This window comes from Sciurus carolinensis, chromosome 3 (genome assembly GCF_902686445.1).
Source record: "Sciurus carolinensis chromosome 3, mSciCar1.2, whole genome shotgun sequence".
In the NCBI taxonomy this organism is placed as follows: Eukaryota; Metazoa; Chordata; class Mammalia; order Rodentia; family Sciuridae; genus Sciurus; species Sciurus carolinensis.
This window is the reverse complement of record NC_062215.1, coordinates 123998151-124017814: the sequence shown is the minus strand read 5'-3', so window position 1 is coordinate 124017814 and position 19664 is coordinate 123998151. Positions and strand designations below refer to the sequence as shown.

The 19664-nt window shown below is 35.9% G+C and overlaps 1 protein-coding gene across 4 annotated transcripts in view; it reads left to right on the top strand.

Moving 5' to 3' along the window:
* Positions 1–19664, top strand: part of Chn1 (chimerin 1) — a 174792-nt gene that overhangs the window by 118650 nt on the left and 36478 nt on the right. For 3 of the 4 annotated variants that reach the window (XM_047547156.1, XM_047547159.1, XM_047547160.1), the window contains one exon: positions 12042–12119. The exons of the other annotated variant lie outside the window; for it this stretch is intronic. In XM_047547156.1, the coding sequence (XP_047403112.1) occupies positions 12042–12119 (78 nt within the window). The remainder of the gene's footprint in view (positions 1–12041; positions 12120–19664) is intronic. 4 annotated transcript variants of the gene reach the window in all.

The following is a 19664-nucleotide window of genomic DNA, read 5'->3' as shown; positions in this document are numbered from 1 at the left end:
TTTACAGATTGTCTTGACTCAAGAGCAAGCTTTTAACCACCTAAATATAAATAACACTGAAGTTTACTTAAAATTTTTTTTTAATTATTTTAACTCCTTGTGGAACAAGTGATTAGGCAGATGGAGGGAGAGGGCTTATAAACTGCATCCCCCTGACTGCATTGTTTCTGGTATAAGGACTCCAGGGAGTGATTATAAACTACCCTGTGGTTGTGGCCTTAGAGGAATTTTAAAGTTGCCTTTGTATTGGAAGGATAGAGAGATCTGGAATGGAGAGAGGAATAGAAATCACCTGTTACAGTCTCAGAAGACCCTGGTGAGGAGGCATCAGCTTCAAAGGGGGTACAGACATAAGTTTAATACATAAATTCAACCTTTGTTACAAAATGGAATTATTAAACTAAGATTTTAAAAAATCTATTATCTACCCACTATTTATCCCAATTGTAATTTATTCATTAAATATGTTTTTTTTTTTTTAGCTATCTGGCACTTGTGAAAATAACATCTCTATTCCTTGGTATTCACCACAATTTCATTAGTGAAATCACAGCACATAATAGATATCCAATAAAATATTTGTTGAATGAAAATTATTTATAAGTGCTTAATATTATGTACATTTACATTGAACATTTTATTACCTTCATTTAATAAATTTGTAAGGTTTATAAAGTACTTATAATTTTTCAGGTCATCTCTCTAGTATTCAAAATTCTTCTTTTTAATGTTTTTTTTTTTTTTAAATAAAATGAATCCTGATTATATAACTACTGCATTAGCCAATCTAGAATCTCCATTATAAATATTAAAACTTAGTTAATTATTTATCCTTGAGACTGGAATAGTGTTCCACCTTGTAAATTATGTCTATATGGTGAATTTTAATGGAAAGCTTAATTATTTCTAAAGACAGCTGAGTCTGTTGATCAAGAGACTACTCTCTCAATTCATTGTTTTGGAGAGTAGGTTTTTGGTTTTGTGGTACTTGGAATCAAACCCATAACCTCCATATACCAAGGGCTCTACCACTGAGCTACTTATTTATTTACTTACTTACATACTTGGTTCTAGGGAATGAACTCAGAGGTGCTTTACCACTGAGCTATCTCCAGCACTTTTTGTTTTCTGTTTTGAGACAAGGTCTTGCTGAGTTGCTGAGGCTAGACTTGAACTTGTGATCCTCCTGCCTCAGCATCCCAGGTTGCTAGGATTACAGGCATGTGCCTCTGCACCTCGCTCATAGTTTAAATCTTGAGTGTCCCCCCAAAGACCCATATGTTAAAGCATGGTCCTTTGCCTGTGACACTGTTGGAAGGTGCTCGAGCCTTTGGAGATGAGGCCTAATGGAAAGAAGTTGGGCTATTGAGCATATGCCCTTGAAGGGATATTGGGACCTTGGCTCCTGTTTCTTTCTGCTTTTGTTCCATAAAGTGAACAGGACTACTCTGCCAATGCTTTTGTCATGATGTACTCTGCCACCACAGGTCTTTCAATACAATAACACCAAGTGATCACGCAGTGAAACTTGAAATCATGAACCAAAATAAATCTTTTAAGTTGATTATTTCAGGTATTTTGTTACAGTAATGGAAAGCTAACACACTGACCATATTTCTGTATGTTGTAAACCAATCATTAGACTTAGAACTAAGTAAGCAATGGTCATTTTCAGCTCTAAGTATTTCTGCTTCTGATTGGACTGTCCTTGTGAAAATTGAGCCTCATAGAGGGTTAATCATTAGTCTCATCACAGGTTGAATGGTCCTGTCCTCAGGTCTCAGGGAAGTACAGCAGAGTAGAGAGAGAATGGAGTGTGAAATCAGGAGGCCTGAGTTTTCACCATGGCTGCTTTAATTACTGACTTTCTGCTCCCTAAGCAAATACTTTAACACCATTGAACTCCTTTCTGAAAAACAAATGTGAGGACACCATGAAATAGTCTATGTGACATAGCATTTTATGGAAGCAGAGTCCTGTATAAGTACTGCTGATTTGGAGACTTTGTAAAAGCTGGGCCCAAATTTTTTAACTAGATTGGCAGAAAACAGTAACTTAAATTATTATAAAATAGAACTAGAATGGGATAATTAAGTCAGTTACCTCACAAATCATTTCTTCATATACAACATGGTTATAGAATGAGACCTAGGGCTAGAAGAAATTTTCTAAGGCCTCTTTCAGACACCCAAACCTGTTCCAAAAGTGGATAAATAAATCTAAAGATAAATATAACCTATCTCCCTAGAGCATCAGTTTTACTCATTAGTAATTGGTTGAAAACATGTTTGTATTAAACAAGCATGGGTACATTCTAGGGAACTTAGAGAGGCTCTTCTGGGTCCCTGCACATCCCCATTCACACTCTTGGTTGCTGTTAGGACATTTTGGTGGAAAAGGCAGCAAAGCACTTGCCTCAACTGATTAGAGAGCCTTAAGTAGCATTTGACCTTATTTACCTAAGGTAAATAAATTGTTAAACTATCTCCCACTAACTTATCCTTTGTGGAAGAAGGTATCAGCAGGATAGACTCTTCTCAATGCATTAAAATATCACCCAAAGATAGAAATTAAATCAGACTAATCTTCTTCTTCTTCCTCTCTAGAGCCAATTGTTGCAGACAGTCAAACTTTCTTTTCTACCATACTCACCACTTGCAGGCCTTGTGCAGATGCCTCAAATCACTCTTAAGATGTCAAGTTCCATATGAGACACAGTACATGTTTTAAAAAGGAATCTAATGACTATCCTGTGAAGACGAGAATCCAAGTTAATTTCATTAGGATCCTTTGAACTAACAGTAATTGTATAAAGTGAAATATAATGGACATGACATAAAGAGTTTGTTTTAGAAAGTTCCCCAAAGCAAGTTATTTTTACTTTTTATACATCATTATCTTGATGGCAACCGTGCAGTGTAGCAGGGCCATTTCAAAGAAAAACCTGGCAGTGAGGAGGACAATTAATGCATCTATGAATTATGCTCCTGCTTACCCTTCCTCCCAGGCAATTGTTTGTGGAAGTTAAATCTTTTACCTTCAGGCCACTCGCCATTTCCAAGTAATAAAACAGGTTTTTGGAAGTATGTTTGAACTACACAAGTCTTCTGCATATCGTGAATCAACATTTATTGTTATTGGGGCTTAAAATGAACATCTCAAATAAATTGCAACCATGATATCCTAATCAAACCACAGTTTATTTTTGTTATATATAGAAAGCTAGATTTTATAACTTAAGTTTAAATATATCTATAACAGGTCCTTTCTAAAATAACCAAATCACTTAGGCTTTATACTAGCCTAACCAACAAAATTGACTGGAGGAATGAGAAAACTAAAAATAAGATGCTTAGCTTTTATTCTGATACACTGGATTGATGAGTGCAAAATGTTCACTGAGTTGCGGTGAATTGAAATAACCTCACATGGCAGTTTAAAATCTGAAAACTCTCCTAATTGTAATAACCTGAGTCTACTTTTAGCTATATTTTCTAAATGTGTATTACAACTAAAAGCTTTTTTTGAGAAAGTGAAAACATGTATGATTCACAATTTTCACACTGAATATAAGGCCCCTGGCAATTGATAAAGTGTTGGGGCTTCTCTAACTTCTCCTTCTCTATTGTTACAGAACAGTGACAGTGGTTCTCTAAGTCTTACAGATAATAGGATCAAAGATAGCAGTTAAAATGAAAGATAAAAACATAATGACACTTTTTCCAAGTAGGCCCTAAGGTTCCCTGGGTGGTAGGGCATGGAAAGGTAGTTCCCATGGAAGCCAGTTTTGCCCTTTCTTTGGGGAGAGCCAGGGAAGACTGTTGTTATGGTCTTCAGCAGACAATCATCACTGCCCATGACCAAGTATTAGGTGTGTTGGACTTCTGTATATATTAACATATAGATAGATAATGCAGGATAAGAACAACATGTTCCATTTGTTTATTGTATCACTATAAAGTGCTGTTACTCTCAGTGTATCAGGTCTACAACCTACCACCCTCTAAGAACTTACAAATGAAAAAATTAGACTGTGTCTTATGAATCATCATATCACCATAAGATATGGCAGAGATATGCAAAAAAAAAAGGAGACTCATAAAAGGTAGAAGTTGCTTATACCCATCTAAGCACTGACCTAAAGTGAGGGAGCCCTTCTTGATGTCCATTGGCAAGGCCATCCTTGTTGTAGAGGATTCATATGTCTTAACTCATTGCCTTAAATATTGTTCATCTAACTTAGTCCCCCTGTTCCGATTCCATTTTCACCAGCTTCTTAATGATTTTTCATTTCCAGTGTAGGAGTGCTACCAAATAAGAGCATGTTGGTCTACCAAATTATGATCACTGTTATCAGTTTCATGAGTTTGGTAATAATTTCAATCTCCCCTTGAGAAACAGACATAATCTCTTTATATTGATAAATTAAGTTTCTGAGCTTACCATACTGGACACCAGTCATGCAAAACAAAACAAAAACAGCCCATTACAAGTTTGCCAGAGCTACTTTGTGAAGACCTACTTGATAGAGCCATCCAGCCATTCCCACATAGACATACCCAATTCTTTCAGCAAGTCCCTGTGTACTAATTTTCCTTTTTCCTTTTGAATTTCTTTTAAAAATATAGAGAAGATCACAAAGCTCATTTAGTTCAGCTGGGACTTAGAAAAGTTAAAAGAGCTGGCCAATATCAGTAAGAACCAGGACTGGAAAACAACCCACATACCACTTCACCCTTCCTCCCTAGGCATGGCGTTATTCACATGGAGTAGAAAAGCTCCCTCAAAACTTATCTCAGGGAAAATTCATCATATTTTCCTTGTTTCTTGAAGGACTACTTTTTTGTTTACATTGTGTCTTCAAATATCGTGTTTTAATAGTATTATATATGAGTCTGTCAGGGAGCATGTCAGAGTAGATGATATTTGGTAGTGATGATATCAGCTTAGTGTGTTTTAAGTTTATTGTACACTGAAATGAATGCATTGATGTGCCTTATTATTATTATTATCTATTTAGTTGGATATTATGTTAATGCTAGGGAAACTATGTAATAAAGATTGAGTTGGGAATTATGGTGTTACTGTTGCAGTAACATAAAGATTTAGAGCTCTAGCAAAATATGTAAGAGTTTCCTTTGCAACATAAAAATTTATCTCAATGTAACTTAAGGAATTTAAGAGTTCTAAAGTAGATGTCTCTAATGTTTGACTTATACTGCATTTGGAAATTTTGATTAAGTATTGAATCTGGTAGATTCTATAAATTCAAATATGTCAGTACTAAAATGCCTAGTGATCTGAGATACTAGAATATAAATGATCTAGAAATTCATTCCATTGATAACCTTTCAAAATTGCATGTCAACAATAGATAAGAGGCAGAATAGTCAAGAGGATAGATGGAATATGAAGTCATGGAGATCTAGATTCAAGTCCTTTCACTTTTTACTAGTTAGATGACCTTCAAAAAGGTAGTTAATCTCTCTGAGCTTGTTTTTTCACCTAGAAAATGACAGTTATAAATCTACTGTTTTGACAATTAAACCACTTCTTCACCTGTAAAACATTACTACTGTCATGCTCTTGTCAGTGAATGGAAACTGACATATTGTCTTTAAGTATTTTAGAATATATTCCACTCTTGGCTTAATGGAGAAAAATTGTGTAACCATTATAATTCAGGGGATAAAGGTAGAAATATTTGGTGAGTTGAATAGAATCAGGTTTTCATGTTACATCTGATGTTGGAAGTTTCAGAAAAACTGTGTTGTTTATGACTTAGTTTTTAACATTTTATAGAAACTGCAGAACTTCACTCAATTAGAACAGAAACCATAATTACCTAGGACTTAATCTAGTTAATCTGTTTCCCCAGGCTTAGGGCCGTGTCACCTAGAACATTGTTCTGAGTGCTTTTTGGAAGGAATGATGACTTGGTTTAGATAATTTAGCTTTGTGCTAATCAGTCTATGATATTACCATGATGTTTCAAAGGAGGTGGCTGTTTATTGCATGAGGTCCTTTCAGTTTCCTAGAAAACACTCTTACTGTACATAAGTCCTGGCTTTCAATAGTTGTAGATTTATTCCTTTGGCTTGCCTTAGTCCTGTATTTAAAAACCAAATGCTTATGGACAAGGAAGTATAATCAGTCATTTGTATGTTGGTGTGAATAATCTGTTAAAGTCCTTTCCTATAAGTGGAGTTTGATCGAATTACTCCCAGTTTGAGCATAGGAGTTTATGCAATTTAAGATCGCCAGAGTAAGGTAAAAATTACAGAATGGTGATGCTTACAGTATATCCTGAGGCTCACAGCGTTCAGTGGTCTTAGGTCTTTAATCCATGTCATAGTCACACATAATACTCTTAATCTTGGAAATACAGGTTCTCAGATATGGAGAAAAGAAGGGAATCTTTCATATATTGGTTACTTTCTATGCCAAAAATGATGCAGAATACTTCACATGCATTATCTCATTTAATTAATTTGAAGTTGAATTTTTAATCCACTTTACACATAAGGAAATAAAAACTGAAATAAATTAGTAATTTGACCATACATCCCACAGCCACAGAATTATAGGGCTACAGTTAGCACTTTTGTGTGGTCCCAGAGCCTAAGTTTTCTATTATACTACACTTGGTGAAAATGAGAGGCAAGTTCAATACAGATCCAGTTTCATTACTAGATGAACAGCAGGGCGATAAGATTGGCAGATGTGTCTTTATTTGAAAGGCAGTGAACATGTTCCTTTCCAAGGTCACTTATTTGGCCATCCATTCATTTTCCCTCCTACTACCCGCTGCCACTTCACACCTTGCCATTTTTGTAGTCCTCTGTACTGCAGATGGCATGGACAAATGTAGAAAGAGGGATTGTGGAATCTGCCAATTCCCCATGCCTTTTTCCAGACCAGTTGTCCTCATTCAAATAAATATATGTAGGTGGCATCAGTATTGAGGGTAGGCAGAGTAAAGTCTGAAGACTGGCCAAAGACTCCCAGTGAAATAAAAGCTAAATCCTGCTGGTGTTTCCAGCAAGAATGACCTGGTGGGATATGTGTCCCATCACTTTAGATTCCACCCAGTTAGCTCTCTTCTTCTGTTTTATAGAGCCAGAATGAGAGGCACTGTATCTCTAACATCTTGTTTTTAATCTCATCTCATTATAAGGTGTAGAAAGAGCTGTCAGCTTTGGAGACAAAAACACAGGGATTCAGATCTTAGACTTTTCACTTCCTGTCCCTGTGACCTTAAGCAAGTCATTTGGGGAGCCCCAGGCTCTTCATCTTTAAAGTGACCATAAATAACATTACCTCCCAGAATGCTTGCAGTCAGTAAATTGGACAGTCGTGTGAAGTGTTAAGCAGTGTTACAAGCAGTAATTTGCTCCTTAACATGTACTGATAATCTCCTTTCCTTTCCGCTTTTCCCCCTCATTCGAACCTTGCTTCCTCAACTAGAACATATGTCATTATATGCCTTTTAAAAGGTAAGATTAGAACTGGAATATGGGAAATTGGGTAGGGGTCTTAAGACAAAGGGAAGGGCAAGAGTTTCTAGGAATGTTTGTGTGATTACAGATTATAAACTCCTTAAGGATGCTGTCTTCTGCAGTGTCCCCTGCAGCTAACATTTGGCACAGCACTCCTATAATGCTATCATTTATTGAGCACTTACTATTTATAGTCTTTTCATCTAATACATGTCATCTTTAAATTTCCCAGTAACCTGTAAAATAGGTATTATTCGCCAGGCCTATAATCCTAGCTACTTGGGAGGCTGAGGCAGGAGGATCACAAGTTTGAGACCAGCCTGGGCAACTTAGCAAGACCCTGTCTCAAAAAATAAGAAAGGCTACCACTGTAGTGCTAGAGTGCTTGCCTAGCATACTGAAGACTGGATTCAACCCCAGTTCTGAGAAGTATAAAAAGCTATTATTAGCCATATAATGTAGAAGAGTTAATCAAGGCGCCAAGCAAATCTCCCAAGGCCAGTACTTAAACTTTAGCTTTTGATTTCACATCTGCTACCTTCATTTGGTTTTATTTTTTTAACCAATTATTTATTGAACATTTTTGTGCAAGCTACCATGCAAATTCTAGGTTAATATGAAGCTATATAAGACCCAATTCTACATAAACAGCTTAACAGATAACTGAGATATGAAGTAGAATGTGATGTCTTGTAATTTTTTTCTTTTTTTCTTTATTTTTTCATTTTCACAGACTGTATTTTGATTCATTGTACACAAATGGGGTACAACTTTTCATTTCTATGGTTGTACATGATGTAGATTCATACCATTCATATAATCATACATGTACGTAAGGTAATAACGATGTCTTATAGTTAACGAACAAGCAGAGCACCCTGAGATTCATAGGTAAGATCACACCTAACTGGTGCAAACCATCAAAGGCTTGATGAAGGTGGGAGTGCGTTGAGCAATGAAACCTGCTTCTCCTATTATGTGGGCTACATACTGAATTCAAGAATATCTTAGTTATTGCTTTTCCTTAGCATCCATTGTTCCTCAGTGCTGCTCTGTTTTACCATTTGTTGGTACTCTTTGAAATTGAAAGAAGACAACCAGAGAAACTACCTGAGATAGAACAGAACAACCACCCTCAGACTCCATAGTTTCCTCTTATTTTCTCACCTGGGTGGATATTGCACAGTGTTTAAGAACCCAATTCTATCACCTACTAGTTCTGTTAAATTCTCATTCAACTATAAAATGAGGGTAATATAGCCAGGCACGGCGACACATGCCTGTAATCCCAGCAGCTCAGGAGGCTGAGGCAGGAGGATCTCGAGTTCAAAGCCAACCTCAACAACTTAGCAAGGTCCTGAGCAACTTGGTGAAACTCTGTCTCAAAATTAAAAAACGGGCTGGGGATGTGACTCAGTGGTTAAGTGCCCCTGGGTTTAATCCCTGACACACACACACACACACACACACACACACACGCACACGCACACGCACACACACACAAAGAGAAATGAGGATAATGTATGCCTCATAGGGTTTATCTGTGTACTCAATGAGATTCTCTGTGTAAAGTGATTAGCTAAGTCCCTGTAATTATCAAAGTCTATAACTATTATCTAAATAGATAGATATGGCCAAATAAATGTAAAGCATGAGTTATATACATTTATCTAGAACATCAGAACATTGATAGTGGTTCAGTTAGAGAGTTAGTGTTGTGTTTTGTAAGCTCATCTCCCTAATTAATTCAGAAGTGCAGTTGCTGCTGTGTTGAAGGAATAATAGTGACCAAACCCTTAGTAAGTCATTTGAGAGAAGATAAGACCTTTTTAAATCTAAGCTGTTATTTTCTATCTCCTTACTGCCCTAGGTAGCTGCCCAGATCATAATTAATCCAATATTAATCCTTTTTTTGTGTGTGTGTGCTAGGGATTAAACCCAGGGCCTTGTGCTTGAGAGGCAAGCACTCTACCAACTGAGCTACATCCCCAACTCAATCCAATATTTCTTGGTTAAGTGGAAAAATTATGAAAGACAGTATAACTCTGCCATGTCTACAATAAGCTTATCTCTCAGAAGCAAAATGTTCACTTTTACCAGGCCATCATGAATATTCTGGATAACTCTACTGTGAATGTTTTCATGCTCAGTTGAATTTGTTAATATTTGTTTAAGGACTGGAGTAATCAAAAACACAGGCCCTTGACCAAAAAATACTCAGGAAAAAATGCTATTAAGGTTACACATGTGATTGTTTTAACTTAAGAACTTGGTGTTAAATGTTTTTGAGGGAAAAATACTGTTAAACTTGCCTTTAGAGTCTCCTTTTCTGGTGCCTGCAGCAAATTGAATAAATGTCACTTTAGACTGTACATACCTAAAGATTTGGTTGGCCTTTATATTTTTAGTAATCACATGACAAACTAGGTCTAAGCTGAAGAGCAGGTTAGGCAAAGGAATTTTTTTCCATTGTATTTCCTTTTGAAATGGGATCATTTTATATTTCATTAATCATCTGAAGGTATAAATTTGTGAAATTGAATCTTCTGTAAAAGTAAATATTAGCATTTTATTAGAAATATTATTTAAAGAATAAAAGGGACTATAGACTCAAGAAAATAAGAACAAACTGGAGATGTTTAGAAAAATCAATTAATATTCCTAATCCCTAACACAGTTTAATAACAGTTTAAGGAGCACTCATGCCCTTATTAAACTAGAATATACTTTGGGCTCATATCACCTGTAAGTTATGAAATCTAAGTAAATTGCTTGCCCTACAAGTTGAATTAATTGTTTTTGATGCTGGGGATCAAATTCAGGACTGTGCATATGCTAAGCACACACTCTTCCACTGAGCTATACCCCCCAACACCTAATGTATTTAAATGTTGATTTTTTAAGATTCTTTACAGTATAATATTATTCTTTAAAGTATAATATTAGAAACATAGTAGGTTAAAATTAATTATTGTAGCATAAGGAAACCAAGTGAAGATGGTCAGGAAACCAGAATGGGACAATTGAAACCTCTTATAGCACCTTATTGAAAAATGGAGGTCTTGGTCTTAAAGAGCTGAGTTTGAGTGTCTTACCCAGCACCCTCTATCAACAAACATCCAAGGGTTTTAAAAACATAGTTACTACATCTGGGACCTATACATATATAGGGAACGTAAGGGATTATTCCCAGCTGGCTCTTGATCTGGTCTCAAGTTCTCTGAATAAAAAATGTTGAGATGAAATAATTAAAATAATGACTATCTACTTAAGTATAGACCCACAATAAAACTTCACATAGTAGAGGCAAAACTGACCACTTCAGAATATTAATAATGTTGTATGCATGCTTTTGTATGTATGCTCTCTGTTCTGCATGAAAGTAGCATGATACCTAGTTAAACTCATTTTTCATCAAAGTATTTATCAGTTTTTCTTCACCTTAAATAAAATTGGATTTTAGTTAGCCTTAGTCTATAATGCATGAAGAAGGGAGCTGGACGTATAGCTCAGTGGTAGAGTACATGCCTAGCATAATGAACAAAGAGGTGTATAGATTAACCTTTCATAAATTACCTAGTAATTACTAAAACATTAAAAAAAAACTGGTATGTTAACTGTATGTTAATTTTCCTCTGCTTTTAATAGGTTAAAAAATTCATTTTGTAATAATGCGTGACTCATTCATTGCTCATTATCTTCCCACTGATTTTATTTCTTTTTCTTTTCTTTCTTTTTTTTTTTTTTTTCCTTGAGCCGGCAAGAAAATCTTACATGAGAGGAGGGAGAAACAGAGTGAGCTGAGGAATAGAGTACTTAAATACTGTTGCTTGATTTTCATTGGTTATCTCCTTTCTTATGGCAGCCAGTCTAATCCTGCCTTCCCCGGCAAATCCCTCCCTCCCCAGTCCTCCCTGCTAGAGGGTTCACAGGGTGTCTTGTCGCTAGAAACTGACTGCAAGCAGTATGTAGGCATCTTTCATTCAGAATGGACATTAATGTATTGAATAAAGAAGAAAGCTTTTAGAATTCTATTATTTGTTATAATTGCATGTCTTTAAAAAGGGATAAAGAGAGATGCTGAATGTTCTATATGTTAGCATTGACTCTTTTTCTGCTCAGACTCTTAAGTTTTCAGAAGCTTAAATATAGAGCCCTTTAAAAAAAGACGAAGAAGAAAGAATTTGTCTGGTTAGTCAGCTTCTTTTCAAGAAGTGCTTCATCACCCTCCTCCACCTCTCCGTGCTGTGTCCGCAGCTCTGTAGGTTAGGGTTCTGTGCTGGCTGCAGAATGCTCATGTGAGCTGAATAGACTCCATCGACAGACACAGACCAATACAGGTTTTCTTTTTTTCCTCTGAATTTCAAAATGCCATCCAAAGAGTCCTGGTCGGGGAGGAAAACTAATAGAGCTGCAGTTCACAAATCAAAACAAGAGGGCCGTCAGCAAGATTTATTGATAGCAGCCTTGGGAATGAAACTGGGTTCTCAAAAGTCGTCTGTGACAATCTGGCAACCTCTGAAACTCTTTGCTTATTCGCAGTTGACATCACTTGTTAGAAGAGCAACTCTGAAAGAAAATGAGCAAATTCCAAAATATGAAAAGGTTCACAATTTCAAGGTAAGAATGTTTGTTTTTAGCCTTTTCTCATAAGAAATGCTCATTATTTGGAATATGTAATGCTAAAAGAATATCTTCTGATGTCGTTTTAAAACTAGGATGACTTGACTAAAATTTTCTTGCTCTTCAGGGAAAGAAGATGTTTTAAGCCTGATTTTATTTAAGGAATGACTGAAAAAAGCTAATACAAAATCATCACCATTTTCTCTAATCTGTTTTAATATTCTGTTTAATCAGTGTATAGACACTGGTAAGTCTTGACTAATATTAAAAAGGTCTCATTTAATGATTTTGGCCTTATTTTATTTGTGATGCAAATGTGCCTAAATACCTTTGTTGGCTATTTCAGGGGAGGATTAGATCTTATCTGTTCATTTCTGCTAAAAGGCTTTGGATGTAAGAGGCATGTGTAGTTGCATCTGGATTGAGCAGATGGTCTGCATTTCCCATAGTTTCTGTCTTTTCTCTGTTAATGAATTGACCATGATGAAAGGAGGATGGCTACCGTGGGACTGTGATGCTGCCGACACTAGCAGCTTCTCCTCACTTTTTGAGTGTTTGCCTTCACCTTGTGTATGTACTTCTTTAATTATTGTGTTAATGTGTTTGTCAACTGAACCTGAATCTTCTTTCGTCAGGAGGATATGTGTATTGATGCAGGCGGTGTATAGATCTTTCCTGTGCTTCTAGCATGATATAAGGCCTTGAAGTTGTGTCCTTTGCATCTTAATTCAGAGAATATATAATGTGAAGTCGTACATAAGGAGGCCCAGCTGCTCTTAGGTAGATGCACTGGCTTTTATATAGCAACTTCCCAATAGTTGGACAACTTCATGATGCAGTTCTATAAGACATGAGTATGTTCATTTTAGACAAAATATTGTTAGCTTTTATGTTAAGAAGGAACTATTTGGTTTCAAAAGGTGTTAAAGCTGGAAATCCTGATGTTCTATTTATTTATTAATTTAGTCAGCATACACAATACCTCAGACTTGGTACTAATTTCATTCCAAATTTGCAATTCATCCTGCTTTTTAACACCAGCATTAATTTTACCCAAATGCTAATCCCATGCCTCCAATATGCTGTGTATTTTCCATAGAGAGGAGTAGATTATTATGATCTTTAGATCATTTTGGAGTAAAGGATTAAGTTACTTAACAAAAATATTTCTGAACTGTGTAGGCTATGCTAACCCAATAATATTTTCTTCTTCTCTAAATATATTCCGAAGGACCTTACCTTCAACCAATATCTTTGTTTTAAAGATGAAATAGAGACTATTAGATCAAATACCTGATGGAAAACAAATCTGATTATGAACCCAAATAATTCATGCAGGTTACTAGGCCTCATTTTCTTCTTCCTTGATGTATAACCTGGTCTTATAGAACTTTTACTGAGAAAATGATCCCAAATAGGTCCTTCTGCAAATATAAAGTTATATACATGTGAAGTCACAAAAATAGCTATTTAGGTTCCTCAGCAAAGATTACATGCACACTCTTTAAAAATGGCTGTGATTTTAAGATATTTCTCCAAAGATGTATCTTCTGATTTGGTCAGCAGAAACAGACCTTTTAAGAGTGCCATTTTAATACAAAGTCAAGTTCATTTATGTGCTTTTTATCAATATTGATTAAAAGCAAATATATTTGTTGAAGGATTTGCTGAGATTATATCTTCTAGTTTTTGGTGAACTTTCACACATGACTTTATGGACAAATTCTATACAACTAGAAAGTGGTATTTATTGAACCAGTTGTGACTCTTACCAGCTGGTACCCAAACTGCTTTAAAGATAGTAGGGTCTTGGGGTTTTTTTTGTTTGTTTGTTTGTTTACTTTTCCAAGTACATAAATCCTTCTCTGAAACTAAAAAACTAAAACATTAAAACCAGCTAGGACTTGCTCTTTAAAAATAGTATGCTCAGAAAAGAGCTAATGTTAGTGGGTTGCATTACATATTTTCTAGAGTTGCTAATGAGATCTGAAGTCTCAGATTGGTTCTTCTCATTAAAATGACTATTATTTTAAAATGTGTCTGTGGTGTGGCATTATAAAAAATAAATAAGTAAAGGAGGGTGGTCATACTTGACTTTGAGAACATTCCCAAAAGAATTCAGACTCTGGGGCAGGAGCAGTTCTCTCCCACACAAATGCTCACTTAGAAGGTCACTAATTGTGATGTGTATGTACAGTTCAGAGGTTTGTTGTGGGGGAGACCATGAACATTTCCATGAGGATAATCATTCATGTGGCCTTGCCAGTGACTATTTTCTGTGTTGGTAACAGCTTATTCTGTCTAACCACCAGCCCACTCACAGAAGCCTCATTTCAATATGGTTTTCTTTTTTGCTTCTTGAACTGCCTTGTTATGTAATGCAGTGAGGTGGAACAGCTGTCAAATCTTTTCTGGGGAGTGGGGGACAGGAGGGTGAAGCCAGGAGTACCATATACCTTTGGTGAAACGTTCACCACCATGAAGCCAAACAGAGCAACTGGACCTGACTCCAAACTCTGGAGGTATTTGAGTTTGGGGCATTTTAGTAGAAAAAACAGGTTTCCCATTTTGCTGTTATGTAACAGTTTCTCTTTCTGACTGTCTCTTTTCTGTAGTTATTTATGGGGATTTGATAAAGCATCTATCATAAGGATAGATAGATGCTTATGGAGGTTGTCCTTTTAGAGATAAATGTACCACATCCCTTAAAAATGATTACCATATAAACTGTGAAATTGAGAGTGATATAAATTGAGTGAAATTTCAAAAAAGGTGGAAGAAAGGATTTTAAATGTTTTCATCATGAAGAAATCATAAATGTTTGAAGAGATAGATATATTGACCCCGATTTGAACATTACACAATCTATACATGTATTGAAATATCACATGGTACCTGGTTCCCCATAAATATGTGTAATTTTATGTATCAGTTAAAAATTAGAGTAAAAATAATTTTAACTGTACCCTGGACCAAGTTCTCCTTTTCCAAACTTACCCTATCCTAATATCACACAGAGAGAAAACAAAACCTCTGACATTTTAAACTAAAACAGGCGTTCTACCCTGCCACCCGCCCTGCCACCACATTGAATTCCCAGCAGTGATTGCCTCCTACATTTGTAGGTTTTCTGGATAGAATGATAATAAGTCCCAGCCATTGCCCTCAGGAGCTTGTATCAACTTGGGCAGATTGCTTAATCTCTCTAAACCTCTCTTTCTATATCAGAAATATAGAGTTCCTGGTACATATAGGACATGATAGCCACTTTTTTGTTATTATAAATCACCTCTTAGTTGAATTTTTTCTGAATTTATACTAAGAAATATATGTATACTTAGGGTTATTCTGAATCCTTTTTTTCCTCCCCATTTGCAGAAGTCATGGTGCAAAGGAGAACCTTGGCATGATGGGGCTGAAGAAAGCATTTGCTTCTTTCCCTGCTCCCAGGCAGAGTAGGTGTTACATAAGCGTAGTTGCATTTTTTATGCACCACAGAATACAGTGAAATCCTTTTTATTTCTCTTTCTTCCTCCAAATTGAACTGTGAAATGTTTCATCTAGTTTGTTGCTTAATGTTGAAAACTCTGTAACAGAAATGCAAGGTCAGATAGAATATTATATTAGCAGAAGCCTGGCTATATAGGCAAATTAAGTACTTAAAAACATTAAGAATTATAGGACAGGGGTGTACTCTGTGATAGAGCACTTGCCTCGTATATGCAAGGCCTAGTATTTGATTCCTAGCACCACAAAAAAGAAAATTGTAGTGAGTAGATACTTTAACACATAAATTTAATTCTTTTAAGGTGGTCTTGAAAGTGGTAAATGGGGGGTTACAGATATAGCTCAGTTAATAGAGAGCTTGCCTCGCATGCACAAGGCTCTGGGTTCAACCCCCAACACCACAAAAAGAAAGAGAAAGTGGTAAATGGTTAATTTAGTTTCAAGTACCAAAATTCTGCATGTAAATTAAGGATGTGTTATTATTAATAGATTTAATGTTGCCAAGATAATATGCAAGCAGGGAATCAATGAATGAAATGTGAATCAATACTATAATTAAAATAACATTATACCACGAACCTTAAACTATTTAATGATATTACTGATTCAGGATTGCTAGGATAAAGAAATAATAGAACACCCAGCCTCCCTGGACTTCCACTATTTGATAACCTGAAGGGTAGCAGTGACCAGCAGTTCTTCTCAAAGTGGTCTTTCCTGTCTCTCCTGTGTCACAGGCAAATCCAGGCCCACTGGTCTTTCATTTGATTCACATTTGAGAATGAGTACAAAATGAATCAACAAATAAAAATAGAGCATTTTGTTTGTTTCCTTTTTTCCCATCAAGGCTGGGGATTAAACCCAAGGCCTTATATAAGCTAGGCAAGCGCTACATTCCCAGCCCTAAAAATAGTTTTTAAATTAATCATGGAGTTACACTACATGATCTGTAAATTCTCTAAAAGTCTGGTTAGATTATGTGGAGACACATAATATTTGTTGTAATTATTTTTTCATAATTAAAATTTTATTAAAGTCCATATGGGTCAAAATTTTCAATATGTTCATTTGAAAAGTATTAACCTATATACAAAATAAGGTTCTTTAAAAACTGGTTATATTGAATAGCAGTGAAATATCACATTCAAGGAACATGGCTGTTACCTCCTTTATGTTACACCCACCAGCCATCATAAAGCCTTCTCCTTTCCCCCATTATTCTTTGCCTTTCCCCATATCTAGTAAAATGCTTGTAACTAGTAGATGCTCAAGAAGCATTTGTTGAATGACTAAATGAGTACACAGTACAGCATGGTAGACTTGTTGTTATTTTGAAACCACTCTCATGATAGCAGGGAATTTCAATACAAAAATAAATTCTGCTAATGATCCTGAGATCTGTATTGTATTTTAAAATCAGATTTCTCTAAATTTTTAAAATGCCATGAAATTCAAGGTACCATGTTATCTCATATTTAACTAGAGAATCTCTGTGCACATTTTAAGTGCTCAGCAATTTGAATATTGTTTTGAATTAATAGTAATGTAAAGGAAGAAACATACAACATTACAGAATGGAAAAGGCAACCTGGAATGCTTCATTAAGCTTCTGCAATAATGTCACTCTTCATTTATGCATATGAACATGGAGTATCGACATAGACATTTTAAAGGAATAAAGTTTTTCTCCAAGTAAGAGGTTAAATGGAAGAATTATATATATTTAAATTATATACACACACTCTCTCTCCCTAGTTTTGAATGTGGGCCATGTGCAAGAGAAGACAGAAATAGCAAAGATAAGTGCATAGCATGGGTTCTCTCTGCCTAGGGCAGTCAGACATGGAAAGGGCTGATGAAAAGAAACTGGGAGACTGAACAAGATCATCTGTAAGGTCCCGGTGAGCCCTGCATTTCTGTTGCTCTCTGGTATCGTGCTTATCAGCTGTTGTGAAAGCCAAATGGGGAACAGATACTACTCTACCTTTTACTTCTGCCCCATGCTGTGTGTAAGGAGGACCACAAGGACTCATTGTGCATTTCCCTGGGGGTGCTCAGCCTTGCCCCGCCTGTCCTTCCGATGGTTTGTAGTGCTGCTCAGAAACTGGCTGTGACACCTCAAGGGTCAATCTGGATCATTTCCTGCCACTAATAATCCAAAAGGACACATCACAAGACTCTTGTTGGTTTGCACATAGTTGCGTTCTACTTCTTCACAGCCATTTCATAGGGTATAGAATTTATGGTGCTTTATTTCACTCAGGAGAAACTCAAAATGTTGTTATTTTCATAGACTGTTACGTTTGCTCTCAAGATGTTTCATAATCTGTCTTTATTCCCCATGTTTCACAATGTTACTTCTCTCTGTGATACTGTCTTGCCAGGACAAATTACCATTTGTAAAACTATATAACAGTATCTTTTAGTTTTATTCCATTCAAGTTGCTGGTATTTCATTTTTAAAATGTTTTAAGTGGAGGAAACATATTTTGAAAACACTCTCCTTTCCAGTCTCTTGGTCTGTAGAAGTCCCTACCATGTCTATGTGGGCCCAGAAAAAACTGACTCAATATATATATATGTGTTACTGGAAGACATAATAACTAAATCTCTGTGGGGAAAAATCCCATTAACACACAACATTAACAATGTTGAAACATCTTGCCCACATTACCTCCCTAATCTAAAGACTGTTTTGACTTTCCTGGCATATTTTTTCTATTTCCTCATTACTCATCCCTCAAGTATTTATTGAGCAACTCTTATGTGCATACACTCTGCTAGACATAGACAGAGGGGATAAGTAATATGTAACGCATATTACTTGGACATACACAAAAGAAAAGCAAATATCAATGCAATGAGAAGGATGAGGAGAACATGATGGTATTATTCATGACACATAAAATTAAAGGTGTTTTAACTTGCCAGTTTTTATGTATAACTAATGATGCCATATTCTTCATGGTTCTGTATTCCATATACAAATATGTTAACTGGTTGTTATCTAAAATGACATCTTTTCTTGAAACTGATAGCAGAAATAAAAATGCAGGGCAGGAAATGCAGCCCAGTGGTGAAGACCTTGCCTAGTGTACGCAGGGATGTGGGTTCAATCCCCAGCACTACATACACACAAAGTATACAAAGCATAATTTGCAATATTAGTAAGGGTTTTTTTTCCCCCCTTATACTAAAAATATTGAACACAAGATCTACCCTCTTAAAAAGTAAGTGTTCAACACGGTATTCTTAACTAAAGGCACAGTATAGTACAGCAGATCTCTAGAGCATGTTCATTTTGTATAACAAACTCTAAACACGTTGAACAGCAGCTCCCCATTTTCCCCTCCTCCAAGCCCTTGGCAAACATTCTCTGGGAATTAGACTATTTTAGATTCCTCATCTGAGTGGACATGTAGTTTTGTCCTTATGTGACCAGCTCATTACACTTCACAAAATATCCTCCAGGTTCATCCCTGTTTCACGTAGGGCACGAGTTCCTTCTTTTTTCAGGCTGAATAAATATTCCATTGTGTGCATATACCACATTTTCTTTATTCATCCATCAATGAACATTTAGGTTGTTTCCATAGCTTGGCTGTTGTGAATAATGCTGCCTTTACCACAGAGTGCAGATAACTCTTTGAGATCCTGATTTCGGTCCTTTTATATTTATATTCCCAGAAGTAGGGTCATTGGATCTATTTTAATTTTTCAAGGAATCTCCCTACTGTTTTCTATAGCAATTATATTCCTTTTTTTCCCCACAAACACTATTCAAGGATTCCAGTTTCTCCACATTTTCACCAACACTTGTTATCTTGTTTTTTGTGTATTTTTTATAATAGCCGTTCTATCAGGTGTGAGATGATATCCCACTGTAGTTTTTATTTGCATTTTCCTGATGACTAATGATATTATACATTCATTTCTTATGCCTGTTGGCCATATATATATGGATATTAACCCCTTAACAAGAGTGTGATTTACAGATATTTTCTCCCATTTCATAGGAGACCTTACTCCATTGAT